Source organism: Hemiscyllium ocellatum, chromosome 31 (genome assembly GCF_020745735.1).
Source record: "Hemiscyllium ocellatum isolate sHemOce1 chromosome 31, sHemOce1.pat.X.cur, whole genome shotgun sequence".
Classification (NCBI taxonomy): Eukaryota; Metazoa; Chordata; class Chondrichthyes; order Orectolobiformes; family Hemiscylliidae; genus Hemiscyllium; species Hemiscyllium ocellatum.
Window position 1 is genome coordinate 11,826,258 of NC_083431.1, and position 19,229 is coordinate 11,845,486.

General features: G+C 48.5%; 1 protein-coding gene across 12 annotated transcripts in view; it reads right to left on the reverse strand.

Moving 5' to 3' along the window:
• Window positions 1-19,229, reverse strand: part of msi2b (musashi RNA-binding protein 2b) — a 556,019-nt gene that overhangs the window by 170,311 nt on the left and 366,479 nt on the right. For all 12 annotated transcript variants that reach the window (XM_060848367.1, XM_060848364.1, XM_060848361.1 and 9 more), the window contains one exon: window positions 6,715-6,829. In XM_060848367.1, coding sequence (XP_060704350.1) covers window positions 6,715-6,829 — 115 coding nt within the window. The remainder of the gene's footprint in view (window positions 1-6,714; window positions 6,830-19,229) is intronic.

Sequence of the window (19,229 nt, forward strand, 5' to 3'; positions counted from 1 at the left end):
CTGTCCTTGGGAGCCATACGCTGGATGGGAAAGGGTGGTGGGGTAGGGAGTGAAGTGGAGGAAGGGGAGAGGGAAGAGGGTCAAGGGTCATGTTGTCTATACAAAGGTGAGGTGCGAGGGGACGGTGAAAGATTTGAGGGGGTGGGGGTGGGGGTTGTTTAACCTATCAGACAACTGGGGTACAGCCTGAGTCTTACTAATTGCAAGGAATTATTTCATGCTTCAGGTAGGGTTTTGAGCAATTTGAATTGTTGATGCTGTTTTCATTCAAAATTAATTTCCTCAGTAACAAAATGGGTGGCACGGTGGCACAGCGGTTAGCACTGCTGTCTCACAGCGCCTAAGACCCGGGTTCAATTCCCGACTCAGGCGACAGACTGTGTTGAGTTTGCACGTTCTCCCCATGTCTGCGTGGGTTTCCTCCGGGTGCTCCGGTTTCCTCCCACAGTCCAAAGATGTGCGGGTCAGGTGAATTGGCCATGCTAAATTGCCCGTAGTGTTAGGTAAGGGGTAAATGTAGGGGAATGGGTGGGTTGCGCTTCGGCGGGTCGGTGTGGACTTGTTGGGCCGAAGGGCCTGTTTCCACACTGTAAGTAACCTAAAAAGAAATAGGCAGCCTGCTCTTTCTCTTTCCTTTAGTTATTAAAAAAAATTCATAAATGATGTTTCATTTATCCACCCTACCTCCCGCACCCTCCCCACCCAATTTAACACAATGACCTTTCACCTGTGTGTGTGCCCAAAATTCAATACAGCCCACTTTCACCTGTATTTTCAGTGATGATGTTTGGAAATAAGCAATGGCCAGGGTACCCAGGGAAAAGATTCCCGTCTCTCCCAAGTAGTGCCTTGGGATTCCTACATCCACCTGAAGGGGGCAGCTCAGGCTTGGGTTTGATCCAGAGCCTCTGACAGGGCAGCCCTCCCTCAGTACTGCCCTGGAGTGTCACCCTGCCTGCACTTTGTGCTCAAAATCCATCTTATCACGGAAAGTTCACAAACTTAATGTCACCACGTTAATCCCAAATGATCCAAGCAAAGGACGGAACCAAAATCCAGAGAAGTATAAGGTGATGCACTTGGGCAGGACAAACAAGATAAGGGAATACATGATGAACGGGAGGGGCCTAGAAACACTTGGTGTGCACGTCCACTGGTCTCTGAAGGTGTTAGGTGGATAATGCAACTAAGTAGGAATATGGGATACTCATCTTTATTAGGCAAGGTATGGAGTTAAGGGACATTATGCTGGAACAGTATAAAATATTAGTTAGGCCACTGCTAGGGAATCGCATGCAGTTCTGGAATCCACATTCTAGGAGGGATGTGATAGCACTGGACAGGGTGCAGAGAGGATTTATCAGGATATTGCCTGGGCTGAAGAGTTTATGAAGAGTGGTAGGACAAACTGAGGAGACTGAAGGGGGACATGATTGAGAGATGTATCAGTACAAGGGGCAGGAAATGTAAAACTTGCGCCCACACCTCCACACACCTCCAAGGGATCCTTCCATATCCGCCACAAGTTCACCTGTACCTCCACACACATCATCTATTGCATCCGCTGCACCCAATGTGGCCTCCTCTACATTGGGGAGACGGGCCGCTTACTTGCGGAACGCTTCAGAGAACACCTCCGGGCCGCCCGGACCAACCAACCCAACCACCCCGTGGCTCAACACTTTAACTCTCCCTCCCACTCCACCGAGGACATGCAGGTCCTTGGACTCCTCCACCGGCAGAACATAACAACACGACGGCTGGAGGAGGAGCGCCTCATCTTCCGCCTGGGAACCCTCCAACCACAAGGTATGAATTCAGATTTCTCCAGTTTCCTCATTTCCCCTCCCCCCACCTTGTCTCAGTCGGTTCCCTCAACTCAGCACCGCCCTCCTAACCTGCAATCCTCTTCCTGACCTCTCCGCCCCCACCCCACTCCGGCCTATCACCCTCACCTTGACCTCCTTCCACCTATCCCACCTCCATCGCCCCTCCCCCAAGTCCCTCCTCCCTACCTTTTATCTTAGCCTGCTTGGCTACTCTCTCTCATTCCTGATGAAGGGCTTGTGCTCGAAACGTCGAATTCTCTATTCCTGAGATGCTGCCTGGCCTGCTGTGCTTTGACCAGCAACACATTTTCAGCTGTGATCTCCAGCATCTGCAGACCTCATTTTTTACGCACAGATAGGGTAGACAGGAAGGAACGTTTCCCCTTGATGGAGGGATCAATGACCAGGGGGCATAGGTTGAAGATGTGGAGGGGAATTGAGAAAACATTTTTCATTCAGAGGCTGGGTGGAAATCTGGAACTCACTGCCTGTAAGGGTGGGAGATGCTGAAACCCTCACCACAGGGAAGTAGCATATCGATGTGAAACTAAGGTTCTGGAATAAGTGCTGGAAATTGGATATTTAGGTGGTTGTTTTTGACCAGCACAGATATAAAGGGCTGAAGGGTCTCTATTTCTCTGCTATGAATCTAAACTATTACTGCAACATTTTCTCACTGGATTCTGGATTCTCCCACAAGAGGAAACATCCACCCACAAGTACATCCCATTCATCTGACACCTGAAAGGCCCGACATACAAACTGAGCTCTTGAAGCAAGCCAGCAATCCCACAGCCAAGACAGAGACGTAGAAAAAGTCATTAAAACACTCCACTCCCTCCCTCTTACCCCAATCATTTGGAGGCTAGGCGACACACAAATGCAGGGCTGCTTCCACTTACACACCAACAAGGAAGAAGAGTAGGCCAACTTGGCCCGTTGAGTCTGTTTGGCCATTCAGTAAGATCATGGCTGATCTGATTTTAACCTCGACTCCATTTTCCTGCATATCCCTGATAATCCTTCACCCATCTTGGTAATCAATAATCTACTGCATCTGCCTTAAAAAATGATTTAAAAATTCTACACCGAGTTCCGTTGGAGGAAGGAAATTCCAAAGATTCTCAGCCCTCTGAGGGAAAGCACGTTCCTCACTTCTGATTTGAAAGGGTGCCCTTTTATTTATAAAGTGCGATCCCTCGTTGTGGATTCTCCCTAAGAGGAAACATCCTTTTGACACACCCTGGTCAAGTTCCCTCAGAATCTATGTTGCAATTAAGTCACTTCCAGCTTCTCTAAACTACAGAGAATGTGGGCCTGGCCTGCCTACTCTTTCCTCATATGCACCTTCGAGACCAAAACTTCTCTACCTTCCTTTCACTTGTGGTGGGGCTGCACTGCACCATCTCCACCTGGATCCCATTCCCCAATCTTCACAGAATCATAGAATTCCTACAGTGTGGAAATAGGTCCTTCGGCCCAACTAGCCCACACCGACCCTCCAAACAGTATCCCACCCAGACCCATTCCCCTCCTACTCGACATTTACCCCTGACTAATGCACCTAACCTACACCTCCTTGAACGCTATAGGCAGTTTAGCATGGCCAATCCGCCCTAACCTGCATAGGTATGGACTGTGGGAGGAAACCGGAGCACCCACAGGAAACCCACACAGACATGGGGAAGACGTGCAAACTCCTCACAGGCAGTTGTCCGAGGCTGGAATCGAACCTGGGTCCCTGACGCTGTGAGGCAGCAGTGTTGATCACTGAGCCACCATGCCTCCCTAGTCTTGTGTTGGTCTATCAACCTCTTCCTGTTTAGCTCTGGCACTGCTGCCTCAGGAGCACAGTGCGCTGTCCTCCAGCCCTCAAGCCAAGGACGACTGCCTCAGTGAGCACAGAGGACTGAGCCTTGGACACTGCCGAAAATGTGTTGCTGGTTAAAGCACAGCAGGTTAGGCAGCGTCCAAGGAATAGGAAATTCGACGTTTCGGGCATAAGCCCTTCACCAGGAATCATTCCTGAAGAAGGGCTCATGCCCGAAACGTCGATTCTCCTGCTCCTTGGATGCTGCCTGACCTGCTGCACTTTTCCAGCAACACATTTTCAGCCCTGATCCCCAGCATCTGCAGTCTTCACTTTCTCCTTGCATTAGGAGTTTAGACAGGGAGGGCCTATTGAGCATCTCAGCCTGATTTGATTAGGGAGAATTGATTGTACATCTCAATCCAATTAGAGCCCATTTGGGAAGCCAATGAACACACCTTCTAGGTTTTGACTGCATCTGCCAGCTTTCCTCAGTTATTTGTCAACCCTTATCAAGCTACAAAGAGAGAAAGGACCAATCCTATAATTAATATTAATAGAAACACTAAGGTTTACAGGTTAGGGGGTGGTTGGGTTGAGTGGAAAGAGGGGGACAGAGGCAGGAATGAAATGTAATTTTGTTTTTGATATGCTGTCTTTTTTGACAGACAAGGGTTAATCACAAATAAAGTGCTTCATCCAAAGCATCATGCTGGCATGGCCTAAATAAGTTCCCCATCCCTCTGCAACCCGATGTCAATGGGGACACTCCTGGACTGAAAGCTGGAAGATCTGCCACATTGTCAGTTCTTTGACTCTGGGACCAGTGGACTACAGCAATCACTGCCACCTCCCCCCGCTTCCGCACCCCCCCACCCCCCCCTCAACCCTGTGAAGTAGGTCTCTTGGCCCATCAAGTCCACACTGACCCTCCCCCAAACAGCATTCCACCCAGACTCACTCCCATCCTATCCCTATAAACCTGAATGACCCATCTGTCCCTGGACACTTTAGAAAAGCCAATCCACTTGACCTGCACATCCTTGGACCATGGAAACTTCACATAGACAGTTGTCTGAGGCTGGAATCGAACCCAGGTCCCTGGCGCTGTGAGGCAGCAGTGCTAACCACTGAGCCACCGTTCTGCCCCATTGTGAGTCATTTTCTGTCCAAGCTGATTTTCAGAGTTCATTGTCTCTGGTCATATGTGGAATGAGGTCTTTAGGGTGCGATTGGGTGAAGCTGCACATACAAATTCAGAATGGTTCTATGCACAGACAGTGGCAATTCGGCCTTCTGTGCTCACCCTGGCTCTCCAAATAAGTAACGTACCGAGTACCATTCGTCCACCCTCTCCCTGCTAGGCCAGGGACAGAAATCATCGGCCTCACTGCTGATTCTGCCCTTGACTCCCAGACTCTCCCCATGACCCTAAATCATAAACCCCTTCCCATAAGCCCCATCCCATAAACCCCCTCCCCCAACCCCACCCCATAAACCCCTTCCCTAGACCTAACCATATCAACCCCTTCCCCCAACCCCACACAATAAACCCCTTTCCTCCAACCCCACCCCTTAAACCCCTTCCTTTCGACTCTACCCCTTAAACCCCTCACCCCAGCCCTACCCTATAAACCCTCCCACAATCCTACTCCATCAACCCCTGGCCCCACCCCAGAACCCCTCTCAGAAACCCCATGACCCCACCCCATAACTTCCTTCCCCAACCCCACCACATAAACACCTCTCCCTGATTGACTCCATAAATTCTCCCCACATAAACCCTTCCCTTGTCCCCAGGGCAGCAACCCTGCCACCTGTAGCCCTGACCCCAATGCCAGTTACTGGACCCTGATGAAGCCCCTGCCCCAGGCCCTGACTCCCTGTGACCCTGCGTATTCTTACTGAACAGAGAACAATCAAACTCCCATCACATTATCGAGCAGACCCTAACCACTCACCACAGGAAATAGTTTCCCCTCTTGTCTCCACTCATTTTTCTAATCAAACCATTCAGGGATGTTATTACACACTCTGGAGCAGGAGGGACTTGAACCTTGGCCACCCGGTCCAGGGGTAGAGACACTACCATTGTACTACAAAAGGATCCTCCTGTGTCCAATGATTCCTTTGCTAAGTACCTTCAGTCTTTGCCTTCTGATTCTAGATCTTTCCGTTAACAGAAAACAGATTTCCTCTCTCTCTGCTCTGTCACCCGTGGTGGGAGCTAACGCTTCCTAAGCACACATTTGACGAGGTGATGGCATTGTGGTAATGTCACTGGACTGGTAATCCAGACTACCTCTAAGATAACGTTCTGGGGCTCCAGGTACAAATCCCACCAAGGTGGATGTTGAAATGTGAACTCGATAGCAAACAAACAAAAAATCTACAATTAAAATCCATGAGATCACTATCAACTATTGTTTAAAATCCACATGGTTCACCAACATCCTTCAAGGAAGGAAATTTGCTGTCTTTACCTGGACCAGGCCACTCCAAACTCAAGCCCACACGTGACTGCAGTCAATAAGTAAATGATGTGGAGGAGCCGGTGTTGGACTGGGGTGGACAAGGTCACTAGTCACACAACACCAGGTTATAGTCCAACAGGTTTATTTGAAATCACAAGCTTTCAGAGCGCTGCTCCTTGATTATAACCTGGTGTTGTGTGACTTCTGAATAAATAAGTGAATACATTGAAAAATCAGGTCTTGTCAGAGATGCCCATATGCCACTAATGAATAAATCAGGATAAATTCAGATTAATAAACTTGAGATTTTCCCCCGTCCCTAATAAATAAATTTCCAACCTTAAATATTAATCTGATTAATTTAATTCTGAAACTCAGTGAAGATTAATCAACTGCGTTTGCTCCGGCTATGTTAATTAAATCATTCAACCTTTTTGCTGATTTATTCATTCAGGTTACACCTTAGCAATTCTATTAAAATCTCTTCAGAAAACTTCCAAAACTCAACCCGCTCACATTCTTCCACTGGCCCCACAACCCCCAGACCGTCCCCCCGCCATCCCCACAAAATGGCAGAGTTAAAATGGAGTCAAGGCCTTACCCAGCATTCCCATTCCCAGCATAAAAGCGTCCATAGTATACGGTAATCCCCGAGCACGGCCCCGTGTTCCTGGTGGGAACATCACCTCCTTAGGCTGTGCTTTCTTACATTCTACCTGTTGAGGGAGGGCAATGCAGAGAGAGAAAAATACAGACAGAATCAGCCAAGTGTTACAACAAAGAGCCTCATTCAGTCAGAAGGAAAACAGGCCTGACTTTACTGAGCACCTGTCCTTAAATGTCTGCTGGTGTGGCATGGTGTCAAACTAATTCTACAAGATTTATTTATTTAAAAATCAACCTGAGGGCTGAACTGAGGCACATTTTACAACCAACTCATTCCGTGTAAAATAGTACAAAAAAACGATAGAAAGAGCAGTTATGAATAGTAACACTGCCTGTGAGACTTGGCTCTTCACATTATAAGAGTTCAGGCTTTGACAGTCACGATGGTCTGTTCAAAGAAGGTCTTGTGGAAGAGTGTGGGCAGCCACGTTCACCCAATTTTTGTTTCCTTCCGGACCTCCAAGGTCTGTGAGTGAGTGGCAGCTGGAGGTCGAGCCAGGGAACGGCATTAATAAGCTGGGTCACACTCTAAGGTTATGGGGTTGGCCATTGAGAATGAGGGGAAATGTCTTCACCCAGAGAGTGGGGGAGCCTGTGAAATCGCCCACCACAGAAGGCGGCTGAGATCAAAATATTGAAGCTTTCTGGGGAGTTAGACTCAGTTCTTCGAGCTAAAAGGATCAGTGGGCATGGAGGAGGAAGTGGCAAAAGGGGGCCGAGTTGGATGATCAACATTGGTCATGCTGTACAGCTGAACAGGCTAGAAGGGCCAAATGGCCTACTCCTGCCTCCATTTTGTATGTTTCTATGAAAGCAAGGTCAGAGTAAGCAGATATTTCATTAGATATAGTTCTTAGGGCTATAGTTTTTACTATTTAAAAGCTGAATGGATTAATCTTCTCTTAGATACTTGACATATAAAAACAAAAAGCACAGAAAATAATTACTTCTGTACAAAATAAAATTCATTAGGGATCAAAGGGCCTGGGAACTGAGCTGCCATGACCATATCGGATGTGGGAGCAGGCTTGAAGGGCCGAATGGCCTATTCCTGCTCTTATTTTGTACGTTTCCCATGTGTAGGCTCTCAGATCTGAGGAGCAGCTTAAAGGAAAGGATTGTGGGCAGCGTTCCTGTCCTTCTGTGGGCCTGGTGGACAAGGAAGGTGTTGTTTATGGAGAGGTCAAACAGTATCAAACTGAAGCTCCTTGTTGCTCAGCCCGGTGATGCAGCCCCTCCCATCACCATCCATGGTGCTGGCCTACAATGATACATGAGTACGTGAGTGTTGCCCCAGTAACCCAGACTCGCAGAGTGAATGATAACACAGACCAGCACCAGAGTCTGTCCATCATGCAGCAGGGTTATGAAATGCCTTGGAACAGTCTACTGCCATTAAAGGGCGTGATGTAAACTCAAGCTGCTGGCTTCATTTACACCTCACTGAACAACACAGGGCGCATGTTTAAAAACATCCCATTACAAACACAGCCACAGGGATTTCCAAGAATTAACAGAAAATATGGCAAGTAGTGGATATCAGAGAAAAGACCAATGGCGGCTTTTGAAAAGCAAAGTGATTATGCCCAACAAATGAGAAACAAGGAAGACGTCATTCACCCCCTCAAGCCTGTTCCCCCATTCAGTAAGATTGTGCAGATCACTTTCCCGCACCGTCCCCATTATCTCCGAAAAGCCTTTGGTTCTGGTCTCTCTTTCAGCCAGAAGGGGAAACAGACTCTCAGTGTCTAGACAGCTGTGTTCTCTAACATGTTTCAATGAGGTTGCCTCCCATTTCTTCAAACACTGCAGTAACCTCTCGTCAGGGGAGTGCTCTCTCATTCCAAGGCCTTCTCTGGATGGGATCTCAAAGGGGAGGAAGTGGGTGGGAGTCTTCACAAGTAAGAATAAAACATCACCAAACGATACACCAAAAAAAAATCCAGAGAAGCTACTTGGCTTTTTGAGCCTGTCCTAGCTTCTTCCTGATGAAGGGCTTATGCCCGAAACATTGACTCTCCTGCTCCTTGTGTGCTGCCTGACCTGCTGTGCTTTTCCAGCAACACACTCTAGCTTCTTCACTGGGTGACCCAACTATTGCCACTTCTCTTTTTTGCTCAGTTATTAGAAATACCTCATGGGTTCACAATTTGAACGGGAAGGGTTGACATTGATGGCTGCTATGGAGCTGTGTTGCATTGTCGATGAAGAGCTAGGCTGGCCAGCAGGCTCCGGTCTCGGAGACACAAGTCCCGAGCTCTCTAGAAGCCGCGAGCTGGAGATAATGAGGAAAAGCCACACATCAAACAAAATTAAATTGGGTTTGTACTTTGACAAAACAGCTCAGGTAATAGGAGCATGTGAGTCAACTTGCTTTGTGCTTTGAGTGAGGCTTTGACAAGTTTATTGCAACAAGTGTTATTTATAGCCCTCTAAATCCATGTCTGCATCAGCCAGGATGTGGACAGAAGCTGCAGTGATCCTGTTCATGAGACTGGAACATCTTAACAAAGCAGAGATTTAACAAGGGGATAGTCTGTGACAGGCTGAGCTGGTAGGGACCAGCCAACAATCAGCCTTCGACTGTTGCTACGGCAATGATGTCACAGCACACCACGATAAGTGCACCAATACAAATTTTACTGAGAAATGTAATCATTATCGCGGATGATTACATTGCAATGACAACGCAGGAGCTAGCCCGAACCGGTAATGCTATTCTATACGAGTTCCCCACCCCACCCCACCCTCCTCTAACCAGCTCAATTAGAAACCCTTACATCCCCCCTTCTCCCTCTGCTGTTTATTGTGCTGGCCTTAAACCCACTCATTATTTGCTGCACTCCTACAAGGGCATCGCTCTGGGCTGGAGCCAGGTGGAGGCCAAATCCGTGGGAAGCATCCCAGCATTTTGAGACCCACCACCAACAAAATGAAGAAGGCAGGATGAGAGTGATGGAAAGAACAAGGTATGCGCTGAAGGAATGTCATACAAGCAAATATCATTGCACATGGTGACGAGGGCTATAAACGTTGTCGCTTCATCAGCCTTCACGCATCCACAAAGTATCAACTTATCCCACAGATGAGTGAAGTTCACACCTTAACTTCTATCAACCACATACCTAATGGTAGGGTGATCTCCCAATTGGAGGATATCAAAAACAGAATGCAGTGGATCTAAACTGGATCAAAAGGATACCAGAAAGAGAGTGTAGAATATCTAAACTGGACCAAAGGATAACAAAAAGTAAAAGGAATGAAAATCAATTCAGTGCCACTGCAGGGAATACCAAGTGCCAGGTACAGGGAGAGGCTGAACAGGCTGGGGCTATTTTCGCTGGAGCGTCGGAGGCTGAGGAGTGACTTTATAGAGGTTTACAAAATCATAAAGGGCATGGATAGGATAAATAGGCAACGTCTTTACCCTGGGGCGGGGGAGTCCAGAACTAGAGGGCATTGGTTTAGGGTGAGAGGGGAAAGACATAAAAGAGACCTAAGGGGCAACTTCTCCATGCAGAGGGTGGTACGTGCATGGAATGAGCTGCCAGAGGAAGTGGTGGAAACTGGTACAATTACAGCATTTAAAAGTCATTTGGATGGGTATATGAATAGGAAGAGTTTGGAGGGATATGGGCTGGGTTCTGGCAGGTGGGACTAGATTGGGTTAGGATATCTAGTCGGCATGGACAAGTCAGACCGACAGGTCTGTTTCCGTGTTGTACATCTCTATGACAATGATACATGAAGCTGGAGTAACTCAGCAGGTCTGTTAGAATCTGGACGTAGAAACAGTGTTAACGCTTCGAGTCCCCACAGAACTTGGGTTTCTCTCAACAGATGCTGCCAGATCTGCTGAGGTTCTCTAGCAGCTGCAGTTCTTTTCTTTTAGAGAGGTACAAATATTCAGTAACAATAGGTTCAGCTACATTGCCCTGTAGTGCAGTGTGACAAATCCTAGCCCCACATGTTCAGGAATGCCTGGCTAACCCGCTCTGTTACTGATGTTGGTCTCTTTGAGAGTACATTTTCTCCCCACAGCCCTGGTCTCTATCTTACTCTTATGCTGCACTGCCAACTACACCTGGGAGTGGAGGCTCCCTATTACTGTCCTGCGATCCTTCTCTCTCTCTCATCTCCTGGATGGTTAGATCACTAATGAGCTGTGCATCATGAGATGCTGCAGCAGAGTATCAGAAACGACCAGGCAGCTTTCCTTATTAATGTCGAACTTAACAACTTCTGTAAATTTCACTCCTGCAGAGGAGTCCCTGAGCTTGGTCTGACAGTTCAGAAATACACATTCCAAAGTCAAATCGCTCGCACTTTATGAGGTGTGTAGCTCATAATGCCAACTACTAAAGGTAACAAAGGGACATGACTTTAAAGTGCATCAAAGTGTTAGTTAACATTTTCCACTTGGCTTCGGTGTGCTGGGCTTGTTAAGCAGAATATAGAATGCTCCTTTTCCAATATAATCTGTCTCACATCTTCAGAAGTGCATTAACCCGATTAACATTCCTTTTTAAATGGCGGTCCTGTGTGTCTGAACTCACCCCTCCATCTTTAGCCAGGGTTTCTGGGAGAAAAATATCAACCAATGGGAGAGTAGACGAATGCATGTCATGAGGAACTCTACCAACAGAGGCCGGTATCCTGTTATCAAATCCCCCTTTATCTACACGTGCATAGTACATGACACTGATCCAGCTCCCTCACAGCCAGCTCTCAGAGTGAGCAGAACCTCAGACACTCCTGCTTATACCTGTCAGCCAGGGCTCCCTGATTGGACCAGGTTAACAGCCCCAATCAGGGAACTCCTATTCTATGAGGTCCACCTGGCTGACCTTGTTACAATCAACGTTAGAGTGTTGCTAGAAAAGCACAGCAGGTCAGACAGTATCCAAGGAGCAGGAAAATCGACGTTTCAGGCAAAAGCTTGTTTCCTGATCAGGAACCCTGTTTCCTGATTGAAGGGCTTTTTGCCCGAAATGTCGATTTTCCTGGTCCTCGGAAACTGCCTGACCTGCTGTGCTTTTCCAGCAACACTCTATAATCTTGATTCTGACCTCCAGCATCTGCAGTCCTCACTTTCGCCTGCAAACCTTAGGGGGAAGATTAAAAGCTTTGTGCCGACTGGGAAATGATTTCTCCATCTGGGGATGAAAGGAACCGTCTGCCTCAAGTGCCAGTGTTGTCACCTTCTTCAGACACATCTCATTTCCCATTTTCAGCCCGCGGTAAGGTCGCAGATGGAGAGACCCAAACCCAACCAGGGGAATGTTTTCTCATTTGCACCATTTAATGTTGTTGGCAACCAGGTCTCCCTTTGTGCTGCAGGATTTACAGCCAAATACAGAGGCGGGGTGGTTGCAAACAGCACCTGGAAGATTGCTTTGATCTTATCCAGACTATTACGAGACAGAATCCTAATTGGCAGCACCACCTGGTCCTCTGGTTGGGCTACACAATACTGTGCACCAAAGTTACATTGACAATGCGCCTGGAATGTTTTATTTGCTAATAACGCTGCCATTGGCTTTCCCATTACACAGTGAGGCTCAAAGGTGGGCTTCAGGTCAGAAACCAAATTATTGCCACAATGGGTTTTGTTTTGCCTGGTAGGAGAGTGGCGGGGGTGAGGGGGAGAGATGGAGGGGCTGGGAGTCACATATCAAAGACGGTACTGTCGCCACGTTTGACAAGATGACCCCCCTCCCGCTGAGTGTAAAGGAAGAGCCCACGGCAGGATCGCTGGCTTCTCTGATTCTTCAACCCCCCCACTCCCACGCTCTCCACCAGCGAGAGATGACTTTCTCAACTACCATGCCCCTTCCATGGAGCAGCCTGGAATGTTCTGGAAGAACACCCAAGGTGGGTGTTTGCAGACCTCCAGGAGAGGGAACACCACCACCTTCGAGGATGTGTAACAGGAAGTGGTATCTCCATACCCCCTCCCCTCCATACTCCTCCTCGGGATTCTCCGGCCCTTACACACAACTGGTCTCAAAGCCTGACCTCCCTGGACCCCCACGCTCAGCAAAAAGGTGCAACAGTCCACCTCCTGCAGGTCGGCAACAGTTAAAGAGCACACTGCCAGCTAACTTCACAAGAAACAGAGGCAGCAGCAGGCTATTCGGCCCCTCCACCCTGTCCTGTCTTACACTGAGATCATGGCCAATCTGAATGGGGCACTAAGAGTCATTGAGTACAGCACAGAAACAGATCCATCAGTCCAACCCAATCTAGTCCCATTTGCCAACATTTGGCCCACATCCTTCTAAACCCTTCCTATTCATGTACCCATCCAGATGCCTTTTAAATGTTGGAATTGTACCAGTCTCCACCATTTTCTCTGGGAGCTAATTCCATACACACACCACCCTCTGTGTGAAAAAGTTGCCCCCTTTTGTCCCTTTTAAACCTTTCTCCTCTCACCCTAAACCTATGCCCTCTAGTTCTGGACTCCACCACCCCAGGAAAAGACCTTATCCATGCCCCTCATGATTTTGTAAACCTCTATAAGGTCACCCTTCAGCCTCTGATGCTCCAGGGAAAACAGTCCCAGCCTGTTCAGCCTCTCCCTATAACTCAAACCCTCCAACCCTGGCGACATCCTTGTAAATTTAACTCCCGTTTCCTGCTTGTCACTCATAACCTACGACCCCCTTGTCCATCAAAAGTCCAACTCAGCCCTGGTCATATTCAACATAAGGGGAGGCGATGGCCTAGAGGTATCATCACTGGACTGTAGAGCCAGATAATGCTCTGCGGACCTGGGTTTGAATCCAATTGTAAACATAAAACCTGGGATTAAAAGTCTAATGATGGCCATGAATCTATTGTGGGAAATATCCATTTGGTTCACGAATGTGCTTTAGGGAAGGAAACTGCCATCCTGACCTGGTCTGGCCTATACGTGACTCTAGGCCCACAGCAATGTGGTTGACTCTTAACTGACCTCTGGGCAATTAGGGATGGGTAATAAACATTGGCCCAGCCAGTGACACCCACATCCATGAAGGAATAAAGAAAAAAATATAAGCCACTGCTCTGTGGAAAAAAGGTTTCCACAGTCGATCAACAGTTCCTCTTCTCTTTAGGGAGATCCCTAATTTTTAAACAGTGTGTTCTAGTTGTACCCAAACGATGGTGAAGGTAAATCTTGGACATGGGGCAGTGGGGTCTCCTGAAGACAGCGACACATGCTTTTGTGTCGGTGTGTTTAGGAAAAGGTCCTCCTTGCCTAAGTACCTAACTTGACGTTCAGTCACTTCTTCACTGTCGTAGTGCTTCCTGTGGTTTGCTCCTCTCCCATTCTGTGAGAACATTTCCCCCAAAGGAACACTCCCTCAAATCTGGGAAGGAATTGGAAATGTCTGTCTGACATTCCTCAGGTACAAGAGGGGTGTGTGTGTGTGTATCTGTAACTCTTTATGTACGTGTGTGCGTCTCTCTTTATGTGCATGTGCGTGTGTGTGTGTGCGTCTGTCTGTGTGTTTGTGTCTGTGTGTGTGTCTGTCTCTGTGTGTGTTTGTGTGTCGGTGTGCGTGTCTGCATGTATGTGTGTGTGTGTGTTTGTGTCTGTGTGCAGGTGTAGGTATGTCTGTCTGTGTGTATATGTGTGTGTGTTTGTGTCTGTGTGCGGGTGTGGGTATGTCTGTCTGTGTGTTTGTGTCTGTCTGTGTGTGGGGGTATGTGTGTGTGTGTGTGTGCGTGTATGTATATGTGTGCGTGTCTTTGTGTATGTGTGAATGTGAGTGTGTGTGTGTGTTGAGACTCATCGACAGCAACTCTCTCTCTGAAACAGGTGATGGCAGCATCATTTAAACAGGGGATGGTGCTGGCCAATCAGCCAACCTTTCACTGTACCAGAGCCGAAGGGAGATTTATAATCAGCAAGACATTTCCCCTTCATGGGAGAGTCTAGGACTAGACAGCACAGTCTCACCAATTGGAGACTGAGAATGAGGAGCAATTTCTTCTCCCAGAGAGTTGTGTGTTTTCTGAGGCTCTTGCCACAGAGAGTTGTGGGGGTTTGTGTATGTTTGAGATGGATATCAATAGAATCCTGATCAGTCGAAGAAATCAAGGTTACAGGGAATGGGTAGGAAAATGGACGTGAGGAATGTTGGATCAGTCACAATCCTATTGAATGGAGAGCAGGCTCAAGGGGCCAAATGGCTACCACTATTTCTTATGGTCTTAAAGGAACCGATGGATACAGAGGACTGACAGGAAGTGGAGTAGAGGCCACAGTCAGATCCGAGTAGGCCTTGGCTGCACTGCTTCTATTGCCACAACACCCTTCCTTTGATAAGGAAACTATAACTGCACATAACACAGGTCTGGCCTCACCAAAAACACACCCCTGACAGACCCAATTTCTTTATGTCAAAGGCCAATATAACAGCCAGCATCTTACTGAATGTCATAGCAGGCTAGAGGGGCCGAATAGCCAACTCCTGCTGCAACGTCGCATATAAGTGAAGCAAGAAGTGTGAAGGGGAGAAATCAGGATAGAGAAGGGAGCTGGTAGCAGTTCGACTGTAGTGCTAGGATATCACAGGGTAACAAGGTCTCTCCCATTCAATAAACCTGCTCTTTCAGTCTCAAAAGATTCTCTATCGTAGCCAAGTGAATTTTCAGTTCAGCCTTGATAGAGTCTGGCAGCATCTGAAGAGGGAGCTGAACAGGAGCCTTTTGAAGTTCTCTTATAGATGGAGAGACCTGCATTCAGATCATCGGAAAAAGAAATACACCTATTCATCAGTCACAATGTTTGTACATCCATTCATAGCTGTCAATGGGTTTACTCTCTGCAGCAGATCCAATCCACTACAACCCTTCACTGAATATGACCTGATACACTTCCACACTCGGCAAAAGTGAGGACTGCAGATACTGGAAACCAGAGTTTAGATCAGAGTGCTGGGGGAAAGGTCAGGCAGCATCCGAGGTGCAGGAAAATCAACGTTTCAGGCAAAAGCCCTTCATCATTCCTGATGGGTCTCTTCCGTCTGCATGAGACCAGCCCCACCCAGGAGACAACACCCATCTTACAGCAGGTGTACAGACCACAGAGTTCAGAGGAGGCTGAGTGAGGGAAAAGATCACATCACGACAGGGAACGTGAGCAACTGGGAACATAATGTACAGCAGCAAATAAACAAACAAGGAGGGGGGATACAGAACAGAGATGGGGAGGGTACAGGGAGATAACAGAAAGGGGGGGGGTAACAGAAGGGGAAAGAGGAAACCGTGAGTGGGAGGTAGGGGGGAGGTAACACAGAGGGGGGGGGGGGGTAACAGGGCGGGGGGGTTAACAGGGAGGATGGAAACAGGGAAGGGGGTAACAGGGAGAGGGTAGGAGGGAGAGGGGGTAACAGGGAGGGGGTAACAGGGAGAGGTGGGTAACAGGGAGCGGGGTAACAGGGAAGGGGATAACAGGGAAAGGGGTGAGAGATAACGGGGAGAGAGATAATAGAAAGGAGGGGGGTAACAGGAAGAGGGGGTAACAGGGAAGGGGGTTACAGGGAAGAAGGGTAACAGGGAGAGGGGGTAACAGGGAGAGAGGTAACAGGGAAGAAGGGTAACAGGGAGAGGGGGTAACAGGGAAGGGGGTTACAGGGAAGGAGGGTAACAGGGAAGAGAGATAATAGATAGGAGGGGGATAACAGGGAGTGGGGTAACAGGGAGAGAGGGTAACAGGGAGGGGGGTTACAGGAAAGGGGGTAACAGTGAGGAAGGGCAACAGGGAAAGGGGGTAACAGGAAAGGGGGTAACAGGGAGAGGGGGTAACAGGGAGGGGGTATTATCAGGAAAAGGGATAACAGGGAAAGGGATAACAGGGAAAGGGGTGAGAGATAACGGGGGAGAGAGATAATAGAAAGGAGGGGGGTAACAGGGAGTGGGGTAACAGGGAGAGGGTTAACAGGAAAGGGGGTAACAGTGAGGAAGGGTAACAGGGAGAGGGGGTAACAGGGAGAGGGGGTAACAGGGAAAGGGGGTAACAGGGAAAGGGGGTAACAGGGAGAGGGGGTAACAGGGAGAGGGGGTAACAGGGAGAGGGGGTAACAGGGAAAGGGGGTAACAGGGAGAGGGGGTAACAGGGAGAGGGGGTAACAGGGAGAGGGGGTAACAGGGAAAGGGGGTAACAGGGAGAGGGGGTAACAGGGAGTGGGGTAACAGGGAGAGGGTTAACAGGAAAGGGGGTAACAGTGAGGAAGGGTAACAGGGAGAGGGGGTAACAGGGAGAGGGGGTAACAGGGAAAGGGGGTAACAGGGAAAGGGGGTAACAGGGAGAGGGGGTAACAGGGAGAGGGGGTAACAGGGAAAGGGGGTAACAGGGAAAGGGGGTAACAGGGAAAGGGGGTAACAGGGAGAGGGGGTAACAGGGAAAGGGGGTAACAGGGAGAGGGGAATAACAGGAAAAGGGGGTAACAGAGAAGGAGAGTAACAGGGAGGGGGGAAACAGGGAGGGGGGAAACAGGGAGGGGGGGTAACTGGGAGGGGGGGTAACTGGGAGGGGGGGTAACAGGGAGGGGGGGTAACTGGGAGGGGGGTAACAGATGGCAAAAGGGAAATGATAGAGAGCTGGGAAGACAACACAGAATGGAAAGGGGGAATAGAAACTGGGGTAGGGACAGGGAGGAATGTGAGGGGGCAGCAGAGGATGGGCGGAATGGCAAAAACAGCCAGGGGGGCAGAGAGAAGGGGGCAACTGCAGAGAGTGTGAGAAGGGTACCACAGTCAGTGGGGAGGATGGCACTGAGGGGGCAGATTGATGGGGTGGGGGGGGGGGGGGGTTGCAGGTTGAAGTTTTACTGAGACTGTGGGAGGGGACAGCAAGAGACCATTGAGGGGCACGGAGAATTCTGGATGCAGTATGTGAGAGAGTGGGGGAAACACATTAACCCCCCTCCCCATCATCCTGGCCATCCAGTGGGGAGGGAGAAAATCACACCGAATCTGATCAGCGCTGACTGTGTGCATTCCCCCCACACCCCCTCACACCCCTCCCCAGAATACCGACCACCCTGGGCTAGCATGTAGGGTTCTGGTGTTGCCCTGAAAAGCCTTTCTGAACCACACAGCAACTCAAACACAGAGGGAGCAGCTTCTGAGAGTCTGGCTGTTGGGTTGAACACTGCAGCTACCTACTGCTTTCAATCGCTTTAACCTTGCCATCCCCAGTCAGCAGGGAACCCGAAACTGGGCATTTTTCTAATTGCTTCATTGAATACTTTCAGCTTGCAATTAAAAAAGAATCACATCAAATGATGTCCTCCTTTCAAAAAACCATATGGTCACATCCTTTCCAGCTACAGCTGGAAAGATTAAGCTCCTATTTTTATTATCCACAGTACAAACTGGAGACCACACGTTTGGCTCTGACTGGCCCCAGGGGCTGGGATGTTATCAGTAGGCCTTGGATAAAACCACTATATTCCCAATAACTGCAATGAACAGCTCGTTTTAACTTACAGTCTCGCTGCATGTACAGATGTTGTATGTGTGTGTGTGTGTTTGCACATATGCATGTGTGTGGGTGCGTGCGTGTGGGTGTGAATCTGCTCATGTGTGTCAGTGTGTGTGCATGGGTGTGGGTGTATCTTGTGTATGGGTGTGTGTGTATTACATGTTTGGGTGTGTGTCGGTAAGTATGTGTGTATTATGCATATGGGTGCATGTTGGTGAGTGTGCGCGCATTATGTATATGGGTGTGTGTCAGTGAGTGTGTGTGTATTATGTGTATGAATGTGTGTCAGTGAGTGTGTGTGTATTATGTGTATGAGTGTGCGTCAGTGAGTGTGTATGTATTATATGTATGGGTGCGTGTTGGTGAGCGTGTGTGTATTGTGTGTATGGGTGTGTGTCAGTGAGTGTGTGCGTATTATGTGAATGGGTGCGTATTGGTTGAGTGTGTGTGTATTGTGTGTTTGGGTGTGTGTCAGTGAGTGTGTGTGTATTATGTGAATGGGTGCGTATTGGTTGAGTGTGTGTGTATTGTGTGTTTGGGTGTGTGTCAGTGAGTGTGTGTGTATTATGTGTATGAGTGTGTGTCAGTGAGTGTGTGTGTATTATGTGTATGAGTGTGCGTCAGTGAGTGTGTATGTATTATATGTATGGGTGCGTGTTGGTGAGCGTGTGTGTATTGTGTGTATGGGTGTGTGTCAGTGAGTGTGTACGTATTATATGTATGGGTGCGTGTCAGTGAGTGTGTGTGTATTGTGTGTTTGGGTGTGTGTCAGTGAGTGTGTGTGTATTATGTGTATGGGTGTGTGTCAGTGAGTGTGTATGTATTATATGTATGGGTGCGTGCCGGTGAGTGTGTGTGTATTGTGTATATCTATGCGTGTCGGTGGGTGTGGGCATGTGTGGGAGTGTGTACGTTTGTATGTGTGTATACCTGTGAGTGTGACTGTGCACATGCATATGTGTGTGCAC